This window comes from Epinephelus moara, chromosome 13 (genome assembly GCF_006386435.1).
Source record: "Epinephelus moara isolate mb chromosome 13, YSFRI_EMoa_1.0, whole genome shotgun sequence".
Lineage (NCBI taxonomy): Eukaryota > Metazoa > Chordata > Actinopteri > Perciformes > Serranidae > Epinephelus > Epinephelus moara.
The window spans coordinates 10,903,518-10,922,672 of NC_065518.1; the positions used below are offsets into that span (position 1 = coordinate 10,903,518).

General features: G+C 42.6%; 1 protein-coding gene across 2 annotated transcripts in view; it reads left to right on the top strand.

The window, feature by feature from the left end:
- The first annotated feature begins 1,113 nt into the window (after positions 1-1,113).
- LOC126399822 (regulator of G-protein signaling 9-like) overlaps positions 1,114-19,155 on the top strand; it is a 23,674-nt gene continuing 5,632 nt past the window's right edge. Inside the window, exons 1-17 of one of the 2 annotated variants that reach the window (XM_050060106.1) lie at positions 1,114-1,271; positions 4,314-4,410; positions 5,851-5,901; positions 6,008-6,114; positions 6,199-6,250; positions 6,327-6,385; positions 6,461-6,537; positions 6,625-6,706; positions 9,708-9,770; positions 11,978-12,007; positions 12,155-12,216; positions 13,936-14,049; positions 14,149-14,264; positions 14,446-14,533; positions 16,355-16,493; positions 16,613-16,695; positions 17,084-17,201. In XM_050060106.1, coding sequence (XP_049916063.1) covers positions 1,203-1,271; positions 4,314-4,410; positions 5,851-5,901; positions 6,008-6,114; positions 6,199-6,250; positions 6,327-6,385; positions 6,461-6,537; positions 6,625-6,706; positions 9,708-9,770; positions 11,978-12,007; positions 12,155-12,216; positions 13,936-14,049; positions 14,149-14,264; positions 14,446-14,533; positions 16,355-16,493; positions 16,613-16,695; positions 17,084-17,201 — 1,407 coding nt within the window. In that variant the 5' untranslated portion in view covers positions 1,114-1,202. Of the gene's footprint in view, positions 1,272-4,313; positions 4,411-5,850; positions 5,902-6,007; positions 6,115-6,198; positions 6,251-6,326; positions 6,386-6,460; positions 6,538-6,624; positions 6,707-9,707; positions 9,771-11,977; positions 12,008-12,154; positions 12,217-13,935; positions 14,050-14,148; positions 14,265-14,445; positions 14,534-16,354; positions 16,494-16,612; positions 16,696-17,083; positions 18,584-19,155 lie in introns of those variants that run through there. The other variant, XM_050060107.1, reaches the window with a different exon arrangement.

Sequence of the window (19,155 nt, forward strand, 5' to 3'; positions counted from 1 at the left end):
TACACTATAGATAGAAGTGTATTGAATTAATTATGTTAAACCAGGGGTGTCAAACTCATTTTAATTTATGGGCCTTATGCAGCCGTATTTGTTCTCAAGTGAAGTAAAACCATTGTAGAATAACCTAGAAATAATAACAACCTTCACATTTTTCATTTTCTTTTAGAGTAAATAAAAACAACAGATGATGAACAGGCTGAGATTATTTTGTATTGAAGCTGGCAATATCTTACAATGCAATATGTTACAATTAACATCCCACCCATTGTAACTTTTGACTTCTATAAAACAACAATAACTGATTATTTGTAGCAGGGATGTTCATGTTGTTAGAATAAAACACACAAATAATTCATCTCAAGCAGTTTTAATAACATTCAGCCCAAACTCCCCTTGCACTGACAACAACAGCATAGTCATTTGGTTTGAAATGTATTTTGAATTCATTTTATAGGTCAATAATTAACTATTTTATTACGCAATTGACCAACCTTCAGTGTCCTGTTATTAAACCATGCGTGATAGAAGCATCTAGTAACCTAATAAACTCATAAACTGTCAGTCAGCCAGTTTAATAGGGACGTTATCGACAGATAAGTCCGCACTGGTGGTACCATGTCGCCCTCTGCTGATTTACTTCCGTATTGGCGTAACTGATAGAAAAAGGCGCGCTCTGATTGGTTGATTCGCCTTTCTCTTTAGGTATGCTGCGTTCTAATGCTGTTGGAAATATGAAAACTTCTACATGAACGCACTTCAAACAGTCAAAAAAACGGGAAATGCAGACCGGAAGTCCATAATTTAATATTAGTGGTGAGTTAGCAGAGTCTTGAAGTGAATATCTTAAGACATTTGTCAATATTTGACAGATTAAGATTTACTTTTATTATTTTTGCGCTTTTCTTTGTATTTTTTTTATGTCATTAATTGATATCGTGCATGCTCATGGATGTTTTTTGTTACATACTTCACTTCGCTGAAATCTAATCTAACTATGGCGTCCACGTCAGCGCGAGAAATGAGAGTGTACAATCATATTCGCAATTTCCCACCACCCAAGCCGGAGCTTATTGGGGACACCTGAAGGCAGCATCGGTATCTATCAGTCCACTTCCCCTCCAGCATCCCCACACGACACAGGGCTCACAGGCGACAACAGCATTGTGTATGTTTGTGTGTGAGTGGGGGGATCACCAGACACCATGACCATCAGGAACACCCTGCGGGATCATGGGCAGAGGTACCGACCTCGGATGGCTTGTCTCAAGAAGGTAGGTTATCCTTGTGCATCAGGGATGATGATGATGATCACAGCCCTGCTCAGGCTTGTAGACTACACCTGCAGACGCACCTATAGATAGGTCACTTATGTGGCTGCTCCAACGCAATACCTGGGCTGTAGTGGTCTGCTTTATCCTCAAACCCTGGATGTACAGGCATTTGCTCTTATAAACTGCATCAGCCTGTGTATGTAAGAGATCCTCAGTGGTGGGTTTCCTGATGCTTTTAGTGTGTACATTTATCTAGATTAAATAATTTTGAAAAGCAGCAAAGCTCACAGGTGCTATTTGGATTGCAGAATACTTTGAGGAGATGCAAAAAAAGAAAAAAAAGAAATGTGAAATGTTTAAATTATGCATGCAAATCTGGATTTCTGATCAGAATTAGTGCTGAAAAATAACATTTCATAAGAGCCAAGCGTTCAGAAATACAGAAGGATGACAAGACGTCAAAACAAACACGCTATCTTGGGTTCAGTGTCTGTCACACTAAATGTGAGACTGTGTTTTATTGCAACCTTTTCACAGTGATAAGGTCATTCAGTTTAATAAGCATTAAGCCTGGATCAGTATCTTCCATCTACAACAACCAGACGCTGCAGAGAAGTTAATCCAGGCGCTGTGTGCTGGTCAACAACAGCCCGGTGCTGTGGACAGAGTCAGGCTCCATTCTTTTCTCCACTGCTGGATATTTATCACCGTGAAGTAAATAAAAAATGTGCAGGAAATCATTAAGGTAGAGCTCTTTAATTAGCAAAATGTTCCTATTGTACCCTAATGCAGGGCTCACAGTGCCCTGCTCCCCGGGGGGAACCCTCACAGATAAGTCATTTTCCAGGACAACTTTGTGTTTTGGTCCATGAAAGCCCACTTTGGTCGGGCTCAGCCTGGAGGCTTATAGCCTCTCCAGGATGACTTCAAAGCACAAAGCCACTTCAAACAGGCCCGCGAGTCATCGCACACACTCTCACACTCTCTCCCTCTCACACACACTTTCACACAAACTGAATTAACGTACTGCATGATTTCTTGCTTTCAGTTCACACCTGAGCTGTGGGATCAGTGAGAGCTGCAGCATTAGATGATATGATAAGTAAAAAAAAGAAACCTGTTTAGAGGGCAGTGACTCACCGCAAAACCTCCCACACAAGCCAAATAAAAGCCATGACATCAGGGCATGAAATAAACCTCTTATCTCACCTCTCCCCTCTGTAAATGCAGCATTTAAGGTCCAGTGTGAATGATTCAGGAGGATATATTGGCAGCAATGGAATATGATATAATAATATAATGTGTTTTCTTTAGTGTATAATCACCTGAAAATAAGAATCATTTTGTTTTCGTTACCTTGGAATGAGCCATTTACTCTCACCAGCCACTTTATTAGGTACACCTTGCTAATACCAGGTTGGACCCCTTTTTTAATTCTTGGTGGCACAGATTCAACAAGGTGCTGGAAACATTCCTCAGAGATTTTGGTCCATATTGACATGATGACATCACACAGTTGCTGCAGAATTGTCAGCTGCATATCCATGATGAGAATCTCCCGTTCCACCACATCCCAAAGGTGCTCTATTGGATCGAGATCTGGTGACTGTGGAGGCCATTGGAGTACAGTGAACTCATTGTCATGTTTGAACTTTAGCAGGTCGCCTTGACCATGTCTACATGTCTAAATACACTGAGTTGCTGCCATGTGATTGACTGATTAGCTATTTGCTTTAATGACCAGTTGAACAGGTGTGCCTAATAAAGTGGCCGTTGAGTGTCGATCTACATAGGAAGAGGGTCCTTGTTGAGGGAGAATTTAATGTTGTGCTGCCATGTTTCTACAGAAGTCCAGAAGCGACCAACCAAATGGTTGGTATTTCTCAAAGAATGTGAAGTATCCTTGACATTGGAGCAGTCCTAAGTCAGGATTCGATGACGTAGCATCCTGGAAATTCAGCCATTTAAGGATCTTTCCTTGATTTTGAGAAACACCCACTGGCTCTAGATAGGGCCAGTCTATGTTTGCAGCCTCTTCATGATGAGCGATGACAAGCAGCGTCACATAAACGCAAATGTTTTTTTTAAGGGTGGAACTGCTTTCTTCAGTGTTTTTACTGGTTTAAATCACTGGATCTGTTTGTTACGGAGAAGTAGCGACAGCATCTGTCAATGTTGCTCACCTTTTTTCTCTGATAACTTAAGATCCAGAGTTTTCCACCAGGAGCCAAATTATCTGCAGCAGTCTCTTCCACTCCAGAAACAACCAAACTAGATGATTTAAACTTGTAAAAACACTGAATAAAGCAGTTTCACATTACAAAATCTGTGTCAGTGTTTTGTTTGTCCATTCTGGGCTACTGTAGAAACAGGGCTGTGGACATGGTGGTCTCCATAAACAAGGACCCACTCTCTATGTAGATATTAACTGCTGATTCTAAAGGGGGTTGTGCTAATAACGTTGGCATGTTCTCTTTGTTTGGAAAACGTGTTTAGTATAAGACAGTTGTTTTGTCAGTGAAGCTTGTGAGTTGTAATGGAGCCAAATTATGTAGCGTTACCTTTGTTAAATGTTGCTGTTGTCCCTGGCTTCATATGAGTAGAGGAAAAAGTCCACTAGCTGTTAGGCTAATCTATACAATGTAAAAGGCCATAGGCTTGTGCTAATAACGTTAGCATGTTGTACTTGTGGGGAAAATGTGTCCAGATAAAGACAAGTGTTTGTCTGTGAATGCTGCGAGTTATAGTGAAGCTGATTTGTGTACTTGTGTTTGAAACTGTCTCTATTAAGCCATGTTTAATGTGTGTTTAATGTGTGTTTTGAATCAACTAAACTTTACAGCACTTCACAGAAACCTCGCCGCCGACTGCTGTTTTGTGTAACTGGACTTTAACCACAGATGACATAATGTGCTGCCCTGATTTCCCTCCATAACAGCTGCCCCCAAGCGACTGGTTGGCATGGTGACCTGCTGCCTCTGACCCCTCACAATCAGTTGTCGTGGTAACCTCTTCTCACCTCCTCATAATATTCCTCTGCAGGCGGAGAAGGTGCTGCTGGAGATGCAGGACCCCAAAACAGGAGTGAAGTCACAGCCTCAGAGACTGGTTATCACAACAATACCACACGCTATCACAGGTAGAGACAGCACACACACACAGACACACACACACACACACACACTGCACATATACAGTATAGTACACACTTGATGTTATTCAGCAGCTCATATACAGTATAGTACACACTTGATGTTATTCAGCAGCTGTTTGACTGATTGCTCCTGCATAGTCTCACTGGAGGATACCAGAGCTGCGGGCGCAAACTGGAGAGCTACAGATTTAATCTCCATGACAACCCCCGCGGTCTACGAGTCAGGGAGAGGGAAAAAAGTAGGAGGTGAAGGAGGAGGAGGATGATGATTGAGTGCGCGAGAGGAAAAGAGCAAGTAACAGAGACAGGAACGAGAAAAACAGAGCGCTAGTGAGGAGGTGGAGGAGAAAGGAAACCTCGGCTGTTACGTCACTGTTGAGCTTTTGAATCCAGGCAAGTTAAATCAGCTGAATGAAGGAAACCAAGCAAACATGGAGACTGCTGCTGCTCTCCTTTTTAATCTCTCTTTAATTTCTGTATCTCCTCTTTCTCCCCTCCTTTCTTTTCTTCCTCCCTTTCACTCTTCTCTCATTTCCTTTCCTCTTCACTCTTTTCCTCCCCTTTTTTCCCTGTCTCCTGTCTTCTATCTTCTCATTTCCTTTCCTTTCCTTTCCGTCCTTTCCTTTCCTTTAATTTTCTGTCCCTTTCTGTCCTGTCTCTCCTCATTCCTTTCCTCCTATCCTTTTCCTTTCTTTCCTGTCCCTCTCTTCTTTTCTCCCTCCACCTCCTTCACTTTCATCCTCCCTTCTTTCCTTTCCACTATTAATTTCTTGTCTTTCCTCTCCCTTTATCTCTTCTTCTTTCCTTTCCTTTCCTTTCCTTTCTCCCATCCTTTCTTGTCTCTGCTCTCCTCTCTCCCCTCCTTACCTTTCCTCCTCTCTTCTTTCCTTTCTTTTCCATTCCTCTCCCCTCCTTTCCTGTCTCTCCACTACTCATTTCTCTCCTCCTTACTGTTCCTCCTCGTCTTCCTCTCCCTCTCCTTTATCTCTTCTTCTTTCCTTTCCTTTCCTTTCCTTTCCTTTCCTTTCCTTTCCTGTCTCTCCCCTCCTCTTATCTCTTCCCATTTTCTTCCTCTCCTCTCCTCTCCTCTCCTCTCCTCTCCTCTCCTCTCTTATCCTTCCCTTTCCTCTCCTTTCCCTACTCATCCTGTTTCCTTTCCATTCCTTTCTTTCCTCTCTCCTCCGTCTCTTTCTTCCATTTTTATCTCTCCTCTCTTCCTGTCTTCCCTACTTTCCTTTCCCCCTCACCTCAACTCATCTCTCCTTTTCCTTCTCTTCTCGTTTCCTTTTCTATGTTATGTTTTCCCCATCTTTCCTTTCCTTTCCTTTCCTTTCCTTTCCTTTCCTTTCCTCATCTCTTCTCATTTGTAAAACTGATGGTGAGCATCTAAAATATTTTGTCATCATTTCCATCTTCCCTCCTCAGGTGAAGACATCATCGCGTGGTTAGTGGACAGATTTAAAATAGACACACAAGGTGAGCGATGAGCTGAAGCTGTTATATATACATATATGTGTACATGAAACACAGCGTCAGTCAGCTTTTCCTTTAACTCCTGCTCGTCTCTGTCTGTCGTCCTCAGAGGCGAGGAGTCTGGGCTCTATGCTGGTGGCGTTAGGATACGTCTACCCTCTACAAGACCACAAACGCTTACTGCTCAAACCAGATGCGTCTCTCTACCGCTTCCAGGTGAACACACCACATTCTAAGATGTCTAATGAGTCTGTTGTTCTGTTCCTTGACAATAAAACTTCTGCCTTTTGTCCTCTCCAGACACCGTACTTCTGGCCCACACAGCAGTGGCCTGTTGAGGATACAGATTACGGTGAGTGTAACTAAAGTCGTGCATGTTATCACAGGTGCTGTTACCAGCACTCACACTTTCTGTTTCGTCACTGAAGCAATCTACCTGGCGAAAAGAAACATCCGTAAGAAAGGAGTCCTGGAGCTGCACGAGCAGGTGAGACCGAGAGTGAGCGGAGAGTGAGTCACTTTGTCTGCTGGCATTTACTGAGGTGTTATTTAACATCCTCAGGAGCAGTATAACCGTCTTCACAAGTGGATGAATCATAAATGGGACTTCATAGTGATGCAAGCTAAAGAGCAGTACAGGTAGGAGTGTGAGACACTCAGAGGCATCACTCAGGTTTAAGATCAGGGCGGCATTATGATGCTCTGGGGTGTGTGTGTGATTCTCAGGGCTGCGAAGGAGAGGAAGAAACCGGACCGTGTGGTGTTTGACTGCCAGGAGAGAGCGTACTGGGTGGTTCACAGACCTCCGGTGAGAGCACGCACACACACACACACACACACACACACACACACAGAGTTATCAGACATGTACTACACACACACAGGATACAGCTTCATGTAGATACCAGTGGATTGCCAGCAGACAGAGACGTCTGAAAATAAATTGCACTCCACCTCTTTACTTCCCAGGGTATCTCATTAGCTCTACCCATGATGCCTCATTACCATTACATGTCCAGTCAGAGGGAAAGGGCACCGCTGATTAATATTTCACACTGCGTAGGAGAAGGTGGTGCAGAGGTTTGCAACTTGTTCTTCCGACATTGTGAGTTTCACTCTGTTTCATGAGGCCGTGTCACTGACCAGACTCGCTGCTCCCCAGACCTCCAGAGTCCCCGACAGACCTAGGGTCACTCTGTGTTGTTTTGCTTTGCGGTAATTTAATTGCCCTCTGAGGCAAATATCAACAGACATGCTCAGGGCCGTCTTGGAGGTCCTGCTTTGTTACATCATCTGGAGGACCAGATGTTTATTGTTTCAGGTCAAACTGTGTTAATATGTTGCTAGTCTGAGTGGGCGGAAGTTCGCTGCATAGATCAGCCTCTCATTGGGCGGAACGAGCCACCTGCTGAAGTCCCGCCCTACCACCTCCGGTTGTATAGCAGTTTTCAACCGTTTTCAACACGTCCTTTACTAACTTTTGCGGTGTTTGATCTTGTGGGGATGTAGCCATTTTTCTGCCATGGTTCCGACCTGTAGGTGATATTTTTGTGGGCGTGTTACACCAAAACCTGTTTCCCCCCAGCAATATTTTTGCAAGCGCACTGTTGCTGTGGCACCGCCCAGAACGATTGTGATTGGTTGAAAGGTATACAAGCAGCCGGGGTGTTTTTTTCTCCAATCTCAAAGTGAGAGTCGGCCCAGCCAGACCTTTCTTTTCTTGAGAAAGGTCTGGTGAGTGAGACTAATATGTCGCATATTCCTTAATTATCTCAAACTGATTGACCCACAGGAAACTCGCAGCCTGTCGTTTAGCCAGTTCTTGTTGGTTTCCACTTCTGTAGGCAATTAATTGATCCAATCATTTTCTGTAACCGCTTATCCTGTAAGGGGTTGCGGGGGGTGCTGGAAGCCCAGCTGTGATTGGGTGAAAGGCGGGGTACACCCTGGACAGGTCACCAGACTATCACATAGAGACAAACAACCATTCATGCTCACATTCACACCTACAGACAATTTAGAGTCTTTGGACTGTGGGAGGAAGCCGGAGTACCGAGAGAAAACCCACACTCAGTACGTTAACATGCACGCAGTAGTCGAGCTAAGCTCATAGCTCAGGTGATCAGTCAAATCGGACTTCTCATCTTGTCTGAATATACATGCAGAAGAGAAAATTGAATTTCTGACCAAGTACGTCTGACTCCGCCTCGATAGGCGGTGCTGTGTCCTTTTTAATATAGTGCGTATTGAACTACTTCCGGTTGACCCAAAGAGGAAGCTAACGACGAATGAAGATGGCGGAGATGGATGTATTTGCCTTGTCTGTCCAGAAGTGCGTCTTGTTCTACTTGATCGCCCTGGTGTTTGTTTGTTTGTTTGTTTTTACGGGAGTTACTGCGCTGCTGTATACTGAACTGCTGCTACGTCATCTTCTTCTTCTTCTGGGTGAAAGCCCGCAAAAGAAAAAGTGGTGCATGTGCAGAATGCCGCGTCTGACTCCAGTTGGACTAAGTGGATACATGCAGCAATAGTTTGATTTTCAATTGAATTATCTAAGTGTGTTAGTCGAGTATTTCAGTCGGACTAAGCTGTTTACATGCATTTAAAAGTCCGGTTTCAGTCGGACTAAGCCAATAATTTGATTTTCTCAGGCTGCATGTAAACGTACTGACTGACACAGGGAGGACATGCAAATTCTGCACAGAAGAGCTCCCCAACCAAACCAGGAACCCTCTTGCTGTGAGGCGACAATGCTAACCACTGCACCACTGTGCCGACCAAATTGATTAGTTGTCTACTGCTGGGTTCCAAAAGTTGAACTCGGCTTATCTCAAGGCGCAGCCATCAAGCCCTAAAAAAATAGGCACTCGGGAACGTGTGCACGCTGCGACAGCGTTGCTTCGGCGTTTGAGAACGCCTGCCACATGTCCGCATTGAAAACAATGAATTTGAGCAAGCAAAAAACAGGGCATGTGTACGACCCTAACTTTTGTTGAATGCCGACCAGCAAAAGTTCAAGACAACAAGTGACAGTTACTAAAAACATAGTGTAACAATTGTGTAAGTAGAGAACAGTCATATTATCAGTGAGCCGACTCAGATGTGTTTATACAGCAACATCTTTATTAAGTGTGCTAACTTCAAGCAAACTGGTCAAACCAGACCAATTAAACTCTATATGTGTGAGACAGTCTGCATAAAGGTCAGGTGGTGAGGGTGGTGAATGGGTCAAACACAGGACTTTCACCCAGGAGACCATGTAAAACCAATGCTTCTGTCCAACCTTGATCTTTCCTAATCACATCGTTTTGGCACCTAAACCTAAGGAAAGTGAAACCTAACAAACTGGTAGCAACTAGGGGTGGGTGATATGGCCCTAGAATAATATCACGATATTATGCATATGTCTCACTTGTTTTCCCAGCTGACAGTTACAAACTGCAACACACTCATCCTTTTGTAGTCACAGTCAGCTTTGTATCTCAGATAATGTTATACTCCAGGGACAGATTCATCCTAATGGTAAATGTGGTTCAAGTCAAAACATGTCAGCTGGAGACAAACAAATTACCTTAAGTTGTATCTGTAAAGTCAAACAGTAGATTCACAAAATCACATTTTACGTGTGTCTGTGCTCTTGATGTCTCAGATGGTTGGGATTCAGGAGCAGTGTGACACATTAGCAGCCTGTAATTAGCATCATCAAACAGCCATCTGCTTTAATTAATGAGTCCTCTGGTAAACACATTGTGAAAGTGTTTTTTGTTGTCATCGTGTGTGTGTGTGTGTGTGTGTGTGTGTGTGTGTAGCCAGGGACAGTGAGTGCTATGGACTACGGACTGGATCGACTAACAGATCCCAACGCAGACGAGGTAACAGGTGAGTCTGTGTGTGACCTGTATGAAGATAATTCCTGCCGATCAGCTTATATTCAGTAAGAGGCTTTAATGCATGGAGCCAGGTGCGGTATAAAGGATACCTGATGCTTGTCTGTCTTTTCCTTTCCCTCTCTGCTGATTTAATCATTAATCTTGTACTAAAATTAATTTGTCTGTCTCTCTTTCTTTTCCTCTCTTCTGCAGATATTTCCCATGGCTGTCCTTTTGTATTTGGACCTTTAAACTGGTTACGAACACCTACATGCACACAACCCCCATATTTGTACTTGACAAACAGTAATGCATTCCCTAAGTTCTGTCATAACCTTGGCCATCACAGCTACATGCTTAATCCTTAATATAGCCTGGACCTAAACTGAATTCTGACCGTAAAGGGAAACTCCACTGCTTTTACACATCGAAGTCTGGTTACAGGTCTTAGGAAGTACTACAGCATCCCTGGGCGTCTTAATATTTCTTTAGGCCCCAGGGGCTAGGGATGAACAACAGTAACTCAGAGTGAGCTTCAGATTCTGTATACAATATTAATAGCTCAACAAAATAAAATCTAACACAAATTACACATTTAAACAGCTCCTAAATACAAAAAATGTCCCCTGGGATCTATATATATAAATCAACAGGTGATTTCCTTCTTTTAGTAAAATCCGAAATGTTTTTTTTCCACGTGGACCTTTATGCTCTGCCATTTAGTCGACTAATCAATGACTAATCAACTATTAAAATAATCAGTGACTATTTTAGTAGTCGACTAATCAGTTTTAGCCATTTTTCATAGAAAAGTACTGTAAAAGTACCCCAAATACTCTTATTATGTACAAATATTGGCAGCTTTACACACTCTCCCATGACGGTGAACTAAAACCCTTTGGCGTGAGTACAAAACAAGACATTAGATGACGTAATTTGGGGGTTTGGGAGAGACAGACCGACATTTTTCAACATTTTAACATATTTTTCAATACAACGATTAGTCAACTAATCGAAGAAATAAATAAGAAATAATCGTTAGTTGTAGCCCTACTCAACAGAATCACATGAGCACTCACAGGTGTACTAAATATACATGGGTCATGTGACTAATGTCAGTCTACGGTGGTTAGTGTTTATGATTTTACCTGAGATGTTCCTGCGGCCGACCAGCACCTGCTCCTTGAGACTGACTGTGCAGTGGGAGTTCTGTTTACTTAACTTATGTGTAACTTTGGGCCTTAATAAAATGTGAAAAAATGAGTTATATAAAAAAATCACCCCCCGTACAGCTGTCATAAATGTGTAAATTAGCTATAAAGACCAAAACCTTTTTAGTACCACGCTGTAAATATGTTTATTTCTGCTGTAAAGCCGGGCATTTTAACATGGGAGTCTGTGGGGATTGACTCGCTTCTGGAGCCAGCCTCAAGTGGCCATTAGAGGAACTGCAGTTCTTGGGTTTGATTTTCAGCCCCAGAGGTTGCTGACTGGTCCGACCTCAATGCTTCATTATGACAAGTGCTGGCCAACCACAGCACAGTAGGGCGAGGTGAAACACTCTTGGGGGAAAAAAATAGGCACACCAATCTCTGACTGAACCATCAGTGGTCGAGTTGCACTGTGGGTTGTGTAAGCGTCAAGTTCAACAAGGAAAAAAGAAAATATCTGTAGTTCTGCAGCGTCAGTTTTGATCCTTTGTTTCAACTTCCCATCATGAATCCGATAATATCGAGTACTCGTTTAAGCCTCAAACAGTTAGGATTGACCAAAATGTCCTTGCTTGTTGGGTCCAAACCTCACAGTGGTCCTTAAAAAAAGAACAAGAGCATGAACACAGAAACACCAAGAGCACAACATCCCTCTGTGTCTGCGTCAGAACCAGAAATACTTTATTGATCCCCGGGGAAATTAGGTCACATTACAGCTGCTCTTATAAGCACAGAGAAACTATTAAAAAATAAAGCTAAAATAAGAAGTATATAAAAATATTTGCATTATGCTACCATATATAATACATGATAAAAATATAGAAAATATAAATATAAGAAATATGTAAAAAATATGTGCAATTTATAGCAGCAGTGTAGATAAAAAGTAAAAATGGTGTGTTAAATATAAATGTGAGAACAGTATACATAAGAATGTAGGTCAGAGTATATAGATTTTTTTTGTGATATGACATAAAATCTGTAATTCTTTTCCCGCAGGCCAAAACACCCGACTTCTACGACAGAATCGTGAGTGAAATATATTTTTTTCCAACATTTTTCCCCTCGTCCTGTTTGATCTAAACCAACAGCTGTGTTAACCATTAGTGATCCACAGAGACAGATCTGTTTCCCTGACATCTTCATAGCTGTCATGTCTCTTCCGCCTCCCTGCAGATGATCTTCACGCAGCAGTCCATCATGAGGCCCCGAGTGAAGTCATCTGTGTCCATTGGCGCGTAAGATTGTCCATCATATTCCCAGTCTGCTTCTATCGGTGACAAACCAGTCACTGTCGTTTGGTTTCATCATATAGCGTATGTCTCGAAATAGCATCTCCACTGAGGGACGTTCACATGTAGGACAGGTGAAAGTCATGCACAGGAGATATAGATATGGTGACTGAAGGTGCAGTGACTTGTGAAGAGAATGCATACCTACTCCAATTTACTACATGCAGCAGGGGACTGTAGGTTGGAATCGAACCCACAGCCACTTTGGCAAGGTCAAAGCCTTTGAACATGGGATGCCTCCTCTACCAGGTGAGCTAATGGGTGCTCCCATGTTTTAGTGTTTAACTGAATATTGGAGACAACCATTTTTTTAATTGGTCCAGTATTGAAAGAGAGCGCTGCAGCGGTGGAATAGGCTGCAATGTGATCCATCCATCCATTTTCAACTGCTTTGCTGTGACCGGGTCGCGGGGGCAGCAGGTCAAGGAAAGCACCCCAGACGTCCCTCTCCCCAGCATCACCTTCCAGCTCCTCCTGGAGGACCCCAAGGTGTTCCCAGGCCAGATGAGATATGTAATTCCTCCAGCGTGTTCTGAGTCTGCCCCGGGGCCTCCTACCAGTGGGACGTACCCAGAACACTTCTAACAGGAGGCGCCCAGGAGGCATCCTGATCAGGTCCCGAACCACCTCAACTGACCCCTTTCGACGCGAAGGAGCAGCGACTCTACTCCGAGCTCCCTCCGGATGTCCGAGCCCCTTACCCTATCTCTAAGGCTGAGCCCAGACACCCTACGGAAGAAACTCATTTTGGCCGCTTGTATCTGCGATCTCATTCTTTCGGTCACTACCCAGAGCTCATGACCATAGGTGAGGGTCGGGATGTAGATGGACCAGTAAATTGAAAGCTTTGCCTTCTGGCTCAGCTCCGTCTTTAGCACGACAGTCCAGCGCAGCACCCACATCACTGCACGAGCCGCACCAAACCGCCAATCCATGTCACGCTCCATTCTACCCTCACTCGTGAACAAGACCCCCAGATACTTGAACTCCCTCTCTTGAGGCCGTAACTCTCCCAACCCAAAATATAATCCCAACCGGCAATTGTTCAGCATCAGTTTAGTATGTCCACTAAAAGTGCTTGTTTTCAGAATGTTATTTTATATGCTGACAACATTGTTTGTTTGTAACTGGCCCAGTTGTTTTGGTGCGCACACAAGTGTGATTGCTGTGTTCACACCTGGCTAAACGAACTGCACTTCATGGGCAAACAAACCTAGAGTTTGGTTCGAGTTCAATTGAACCAAAAACAACAGTGCAGGTGTGAAACCACCCTTAGACACAAAAATATGGTAAAATGGGGTCCAGGTTGAAAAACATCAAATTTACTCTGTAAGCCATGGGTCAGAAAATACGTGATACTTTTTGTGGTGTCAGTCCAGGAGTTATTGACGGGATTTCTTTGCTTTCGCCAAGTCAAAGAGATTGTCGATCTCTTTGTATTTTGATGCAGAAAGTTCCCTTTAATTTTCTGCTAAATTTGAATAGAATATGCCAAGAACATTTTAAGATATCCTATATCTGGTCACTAATTTATGAAGTGACTCTTGTGCATGAAACATCACTTTGGCTAACATTTAGTGGTGTAATAAACACAACTGCTAACTCCTTTTGTAAGGGAAAAAATATTGATTATTAATTATTAAATTATTTCTCCTTGTTCTACAGATTGGTGAAGTACTGCTCCACCTATCACAGTCACGACCCTTTCCTCTCAAAGTGTCTTCCCAGCAACCCCTGGCTCACTGATGATGTCACGTACTGGACCTTGAACATGCCCAGGTGAGTCAGCAGTGGACGACACAAAATCTGTACTGTATTCAGAGAGTAATTTAAAATAAATCGTTCCTCATGTTCATTTTATTTGTGTGTGCGTGACAGTGTGGAAATACCAACGAAGATGCGTGTGGAGAGGTGGACGTTTAGTTTTTCAGAGCTGCTCTCTGACCCTCGAGGACGAGACGATTTCAGACTCTTCCTGAAGAAAGAATTCAGCGGTATGATGGTCGTTATTTTAATCGTCTTAAAAATAAGTGCAACACCACTGATTACAGAAGTATTGTTGTTGCAGAATTGCTATTCTGCAGATTTATTTTTGGTCATACATGTTAATTTTTTTCAGCCATTAGAAGAGGCTAAGAATAGTTTTCTAATATTTTCTATTCTGATCCATCTTAGGTGAGAACCTGGCGTTCTGGGAGGGTTGTGAAGATCTGAAGTGGGGCGAAGCTGCGACGATGAGAGAGAAAGCAGAGCATATATACAAGTAATGTCCTCATTTATTCTCTATGTGAAGACAATGTTGTTTTATATTACTGTAAACTGAATATCTTTGTGTTTTGGACTGCTGCTCAGACAAAACAAGACATTTTGGAAGTTGAGATGCTCATTTCTTAATGTTTTTTTCAATATTTTATTGACAATGAACTGGTATTATAGCTATGAGATATTTGTAGTGTAGTTAAAAGTACAGAATTTTCCTCTGAAATGTGTTTTAGTGGCAGGAAAAGATCATTAATGAGTAAAGTACAAGTACCTCAGTTTGTTCACCCCAAAAATCAAAAATACATACTCTTCCTCTTACCTGTATTGCTGTTTATCAGTCTAGATTGTTTTGGTGTGAGTTGCCGAATGTTGGAGATATAGGCCGTAGAGATGTCTGCCTTCGCTCCAATATAATGGAACTAGATGGCACACGACTTGTGGTGCTCAAAGCGCCAAAATAATACATTTGAAAAACAGCAATGTCTCTTTACAGAAATCAGGACCCAGTCACTCAAGATAATCCACAGACCCTATTGTGAGCAGTTTCATGTCGGAACTATTTTCTTTCTATTGAACTACACCCACCAACCTTATTATCGCGCAGAAGGAAGCGTGCATCTACTGCTAGCTCACCTAGCACCACTGAACTAGCTAACATTACAGCTCAACCAAGGTGGACGCCATTAATATTTACATCTGGTGCTGTCAGACAGACCTTGGGGCGGCTAAGGCTCAGAGGTAGAGCGGGTCGTCCACCAATCAGAAGATCGGCAGTTCAGTGCCCGGCTCCTCCAGTCTGCATGTCGAAGCATCAGTGTGTGAATGCTTACTGAATAGAATGTGGCGCCATTCATGGTAGCCTCAGCTAGCAGTATGTGAATGGGTGAATATGACGTAGTGTAAAAGCCGTGTGGTAGTTGGAAGACCAAAAAAGCGCTGTACAAGTGCAGCCCATTTACCTTGTTGTGAGCAGTTTCATGCAGGAACAACACCCACCAACTGCACCACCAGGAGGAAGTGTGCATCTACTGACAGCTCACCTAGCACCACTGAGCTAGCTAACGTTATAGCTCAGCTAAGGGCGCCTTACAGCTCACATCTTGCACTGTCACGAGCCTCTCACTTCCCTCTGGGCGTTGGTGCAGTTGGCGGGTGTAGTTCGGAAGAACGAAAATAGTTCCTACATGAAACTGCTCACTACAGTCACATTCACCCAGTCACACAATGGTGGCTGAGGCTACCATGAACAGTGTTATCTGCTGCTCAGCAAGCGTGCATCTACTCATTGACAAGAGGTTCGTACTAGTGACAGCGTGAGATGTAAACATCATTGGCGTCCGCCTTGGTTGAGCGGTAATGTCAGCTAGCTTAGTGGTGCTGGGTGAGCTAGTAGTAGATGCACGCTTCCTTCTGCGCAATAATAAGGTTGTTGGGTGTAGTTTGGTAGAAAGAAAATAGGTCCTACATGAAACTGCTCACAACAAGGTCTGTGGATTATCTTGAGTAACTGGGTCATGATTCCTGGAAAGAGACATTGATGTTGAGTTTTTCAAAGGTACGTTTTTTGGCACTTTGAGCTCCACAAGCTGAGTGCCATCTAGTTCCATTATACTGGAGAGAAGGCAGACATCTCTACGGCCGATATCTCCAACACTCAGTGACTCACACCGAAACAAATTAGACTGATAAACAGCACTACAGATAAGGGGAAAAATTTCTATTCTTGTTTTTTTGGGGTGAACTTTCCCTTTAAATGCAGGAGATGTACTTAGTTGTATTCCACCACTGGTGCTAGTCTTACAGCATTTTGTCTGTCTTTCAGGACATTCCTGGCACGTGGTGCACCGCGGTGGATCAACATCGACGGAAAGACGATGGAAATCACAGTGAAAGGCCTGAAACACCCACACAGATACGTCCTGGACGCTGCCCAAACTCACATCTACATGCTCATGAAGAAGGTCAGTAAACACACCAGTGTGTGGGTTTTCAAGACAAGCTAACGGATGTGTTGTAGTTCCCTCAACCTTGTGCTCACCATCACCAAACACTGATTCATGAGGAGTTTGTGTGTTTGCAGGACTCGTACGGCCGGTACCAGAAATCTCCCGTGTTTAAGGAGACGATGAAGAAGGCCATCTGTCCTGAGGAGCACAATTTCACGTATGTGGCAACTTTTGATGCACACGTTTTTGTATTTAATTAAAAGGAACTTTTTTACATTTTGAACTTTAATCTGCTGCTTTAATTAGGGGATAAACTTTATTCCTCAACCAGCCTGATAAAGAACAAATGTATCAAATGAGGAAAAGAAAGCATCGACTCATCGCTGCAGAGGATGACTTAGGGGTGACATTGGCCTGAAAAACCAAAGTTTATATCTCTCATCTCTCTGGCTGATATTAGCGGCCCTGTAGCTCCCTTAAACGACCACATCCATCACTCTCCAAAACTTAATTTTCACCTTGTCTTTCCCTCCGTCCTCTTCTCTTTTCTCATTTTCATCTCTCTCCCTCCTTTCCTCACCGTCTCTCTTTTCTCTCCCTCCCAGTGATGCCCAGTTGGAGCAGAATGCAAAGAAGAGACGGCCCAGTCTCAGTCCCATCATCCTCCGGCAGATGGAGCAGGAGCAGAAGGCCAAGATGGCCGCCAACGTTGACATCACACAGGTCATGAGCAAACTCAGCAAGCAGGGCAAGGAGGCGCCCCCTCCTCCTCCTCCTAAAAAATAAACGCAAACACATAATGTTCAATTATTTTATTGAATAATTTATTGGAATCATTTAAGTAGACACTGCAGGTTATTTCTTAATGATAATGTTTACATTTTAATGCCATTTTACGTTAAGTTTAAAGCTGCTTTAATTAATATTTCTATGATAACAATGGATCAAATGACCTTGTCATCTTGTTGTGATGAACTTAGAAATTATCACCCTGCTGAAGTTCTCCTAAACTTTAGGGAGCTTTGAAGCATCTATTGGCTCATTTTGGTTTTACTTTCACTGCATGTTTATACAGAGCCTACGCCGTTGTGAGCATTTATACTTGTGTGGTGGTGTGTCTATGTCACTCTGCAGTTACACCTCCAAAACACTAGTCAGCGGCGAGGTTTCTGTGAAGTGCTGTAAAGTTTAGTTGATTCAAAACACACATTAAACACACATTAAACATGGCTTAATAGAGACAATTTCAAACACAAGTCCACAAATCAGCTTCACTATAACTCACAGCATTCACAGACAAACACTTGTCTTTATCTGGACACATTTTCCCCACAAATACAACATGCTAACGTTATTAGCACAAGCCTATGGCATTTTACATTGTATAAATTAGCCTAGCAACGAGCAGAGATTTCCTCTGCTCATATGAAGCCAGGATAAATCACACACAAGACTTAAAATGTTATTTTTGTGGAGGCTTTATTGTCTTCACAATTTATTGTTTCTTATCTGTGAAATTAAAGTAAATAAAAGCTTTGTTTCCACTGAGGGAAATGGTTTCAGCTTACAGAAATAGACAGGAGGTCTGTGTCGCTATACTGAGAAATAGAGTCCAGATTGAAAAATGCTTAAGTTATCCTTTAAAGCCAGTGCTCAGTATGCACATTAGACAGCACAGGTATAAATAGTTAATTAATATGAGGCTATTTTAAAAGGTAAACTCACCTAAAATCAATCTAGTCCTGCACATTTGAGACTTTTTGAGTTTTTTCCACCACAAATAAAATATATTTACTGAGCAAATGCCTCACTTTAAGAGGTTAGGTGCTATGACCGGGTGAACTTCTTTGAACACAAACTAAATTACTCACGTCTGTACACGAGTCGTGTGCAGACGAGACAACAGGCAAAAGACAAACGGGCATGTTGAGACATCTGTTACCATCTGTTACATTTCTGTCCATACAAGCTGTAACTGTTGTCCGTCAAGTTGTTTCTCATGATGCATGTGTTGTTCTGTTCGTCTTCGCTCATACAGTGTTCTGCATTGTACTGTTTTTCTTTGTCATCACTCATAAACTAATAAAACACCCACAATTAAACCATCTCATGTTTGTCTGTCTCTCCTGAGTTCTCATTCATTCACTGTTTTCATGTAGTCTGACTGTCATGTAGCCCATTCCTTTGAGAAATATTGTTCAACTATAGATATGATGCTTATGGAAGCTGAAAGAGGCCATACTTGTAGTTTTTTTATTGCCGTTATCTCAAGATCACAGGTTAATTATTTGGTTCTGTCAAGATAACAGAGCTCATTTTATCATGATAACAGGTTAATCTAAAACAAAAGGCAGATTACTTGAGACTGCGAGAACACAACATTTTTGCTTTCTCGACATCACATCATTTTCAAAAACGATGGCTCACTTGACTGCAGTGTAATTATCCTGTGATCTTGAGGACACAATCTTATTTTACTATATAATGACGAAAACTCTGGATGCGAATGAAGCAATATTACATCAATTGGCCAAAGGGGGGCGCTATAGCAATCGATTGAAATTGCAAACTTTGAATGGGCATATCTCATGCCCCGTATGTCGTAGAGACAGCCTCAAGAACCCATAACTTCCGGTTATATAGATTTTCCGCCATTTTGAATCTTTTGAAAAACACT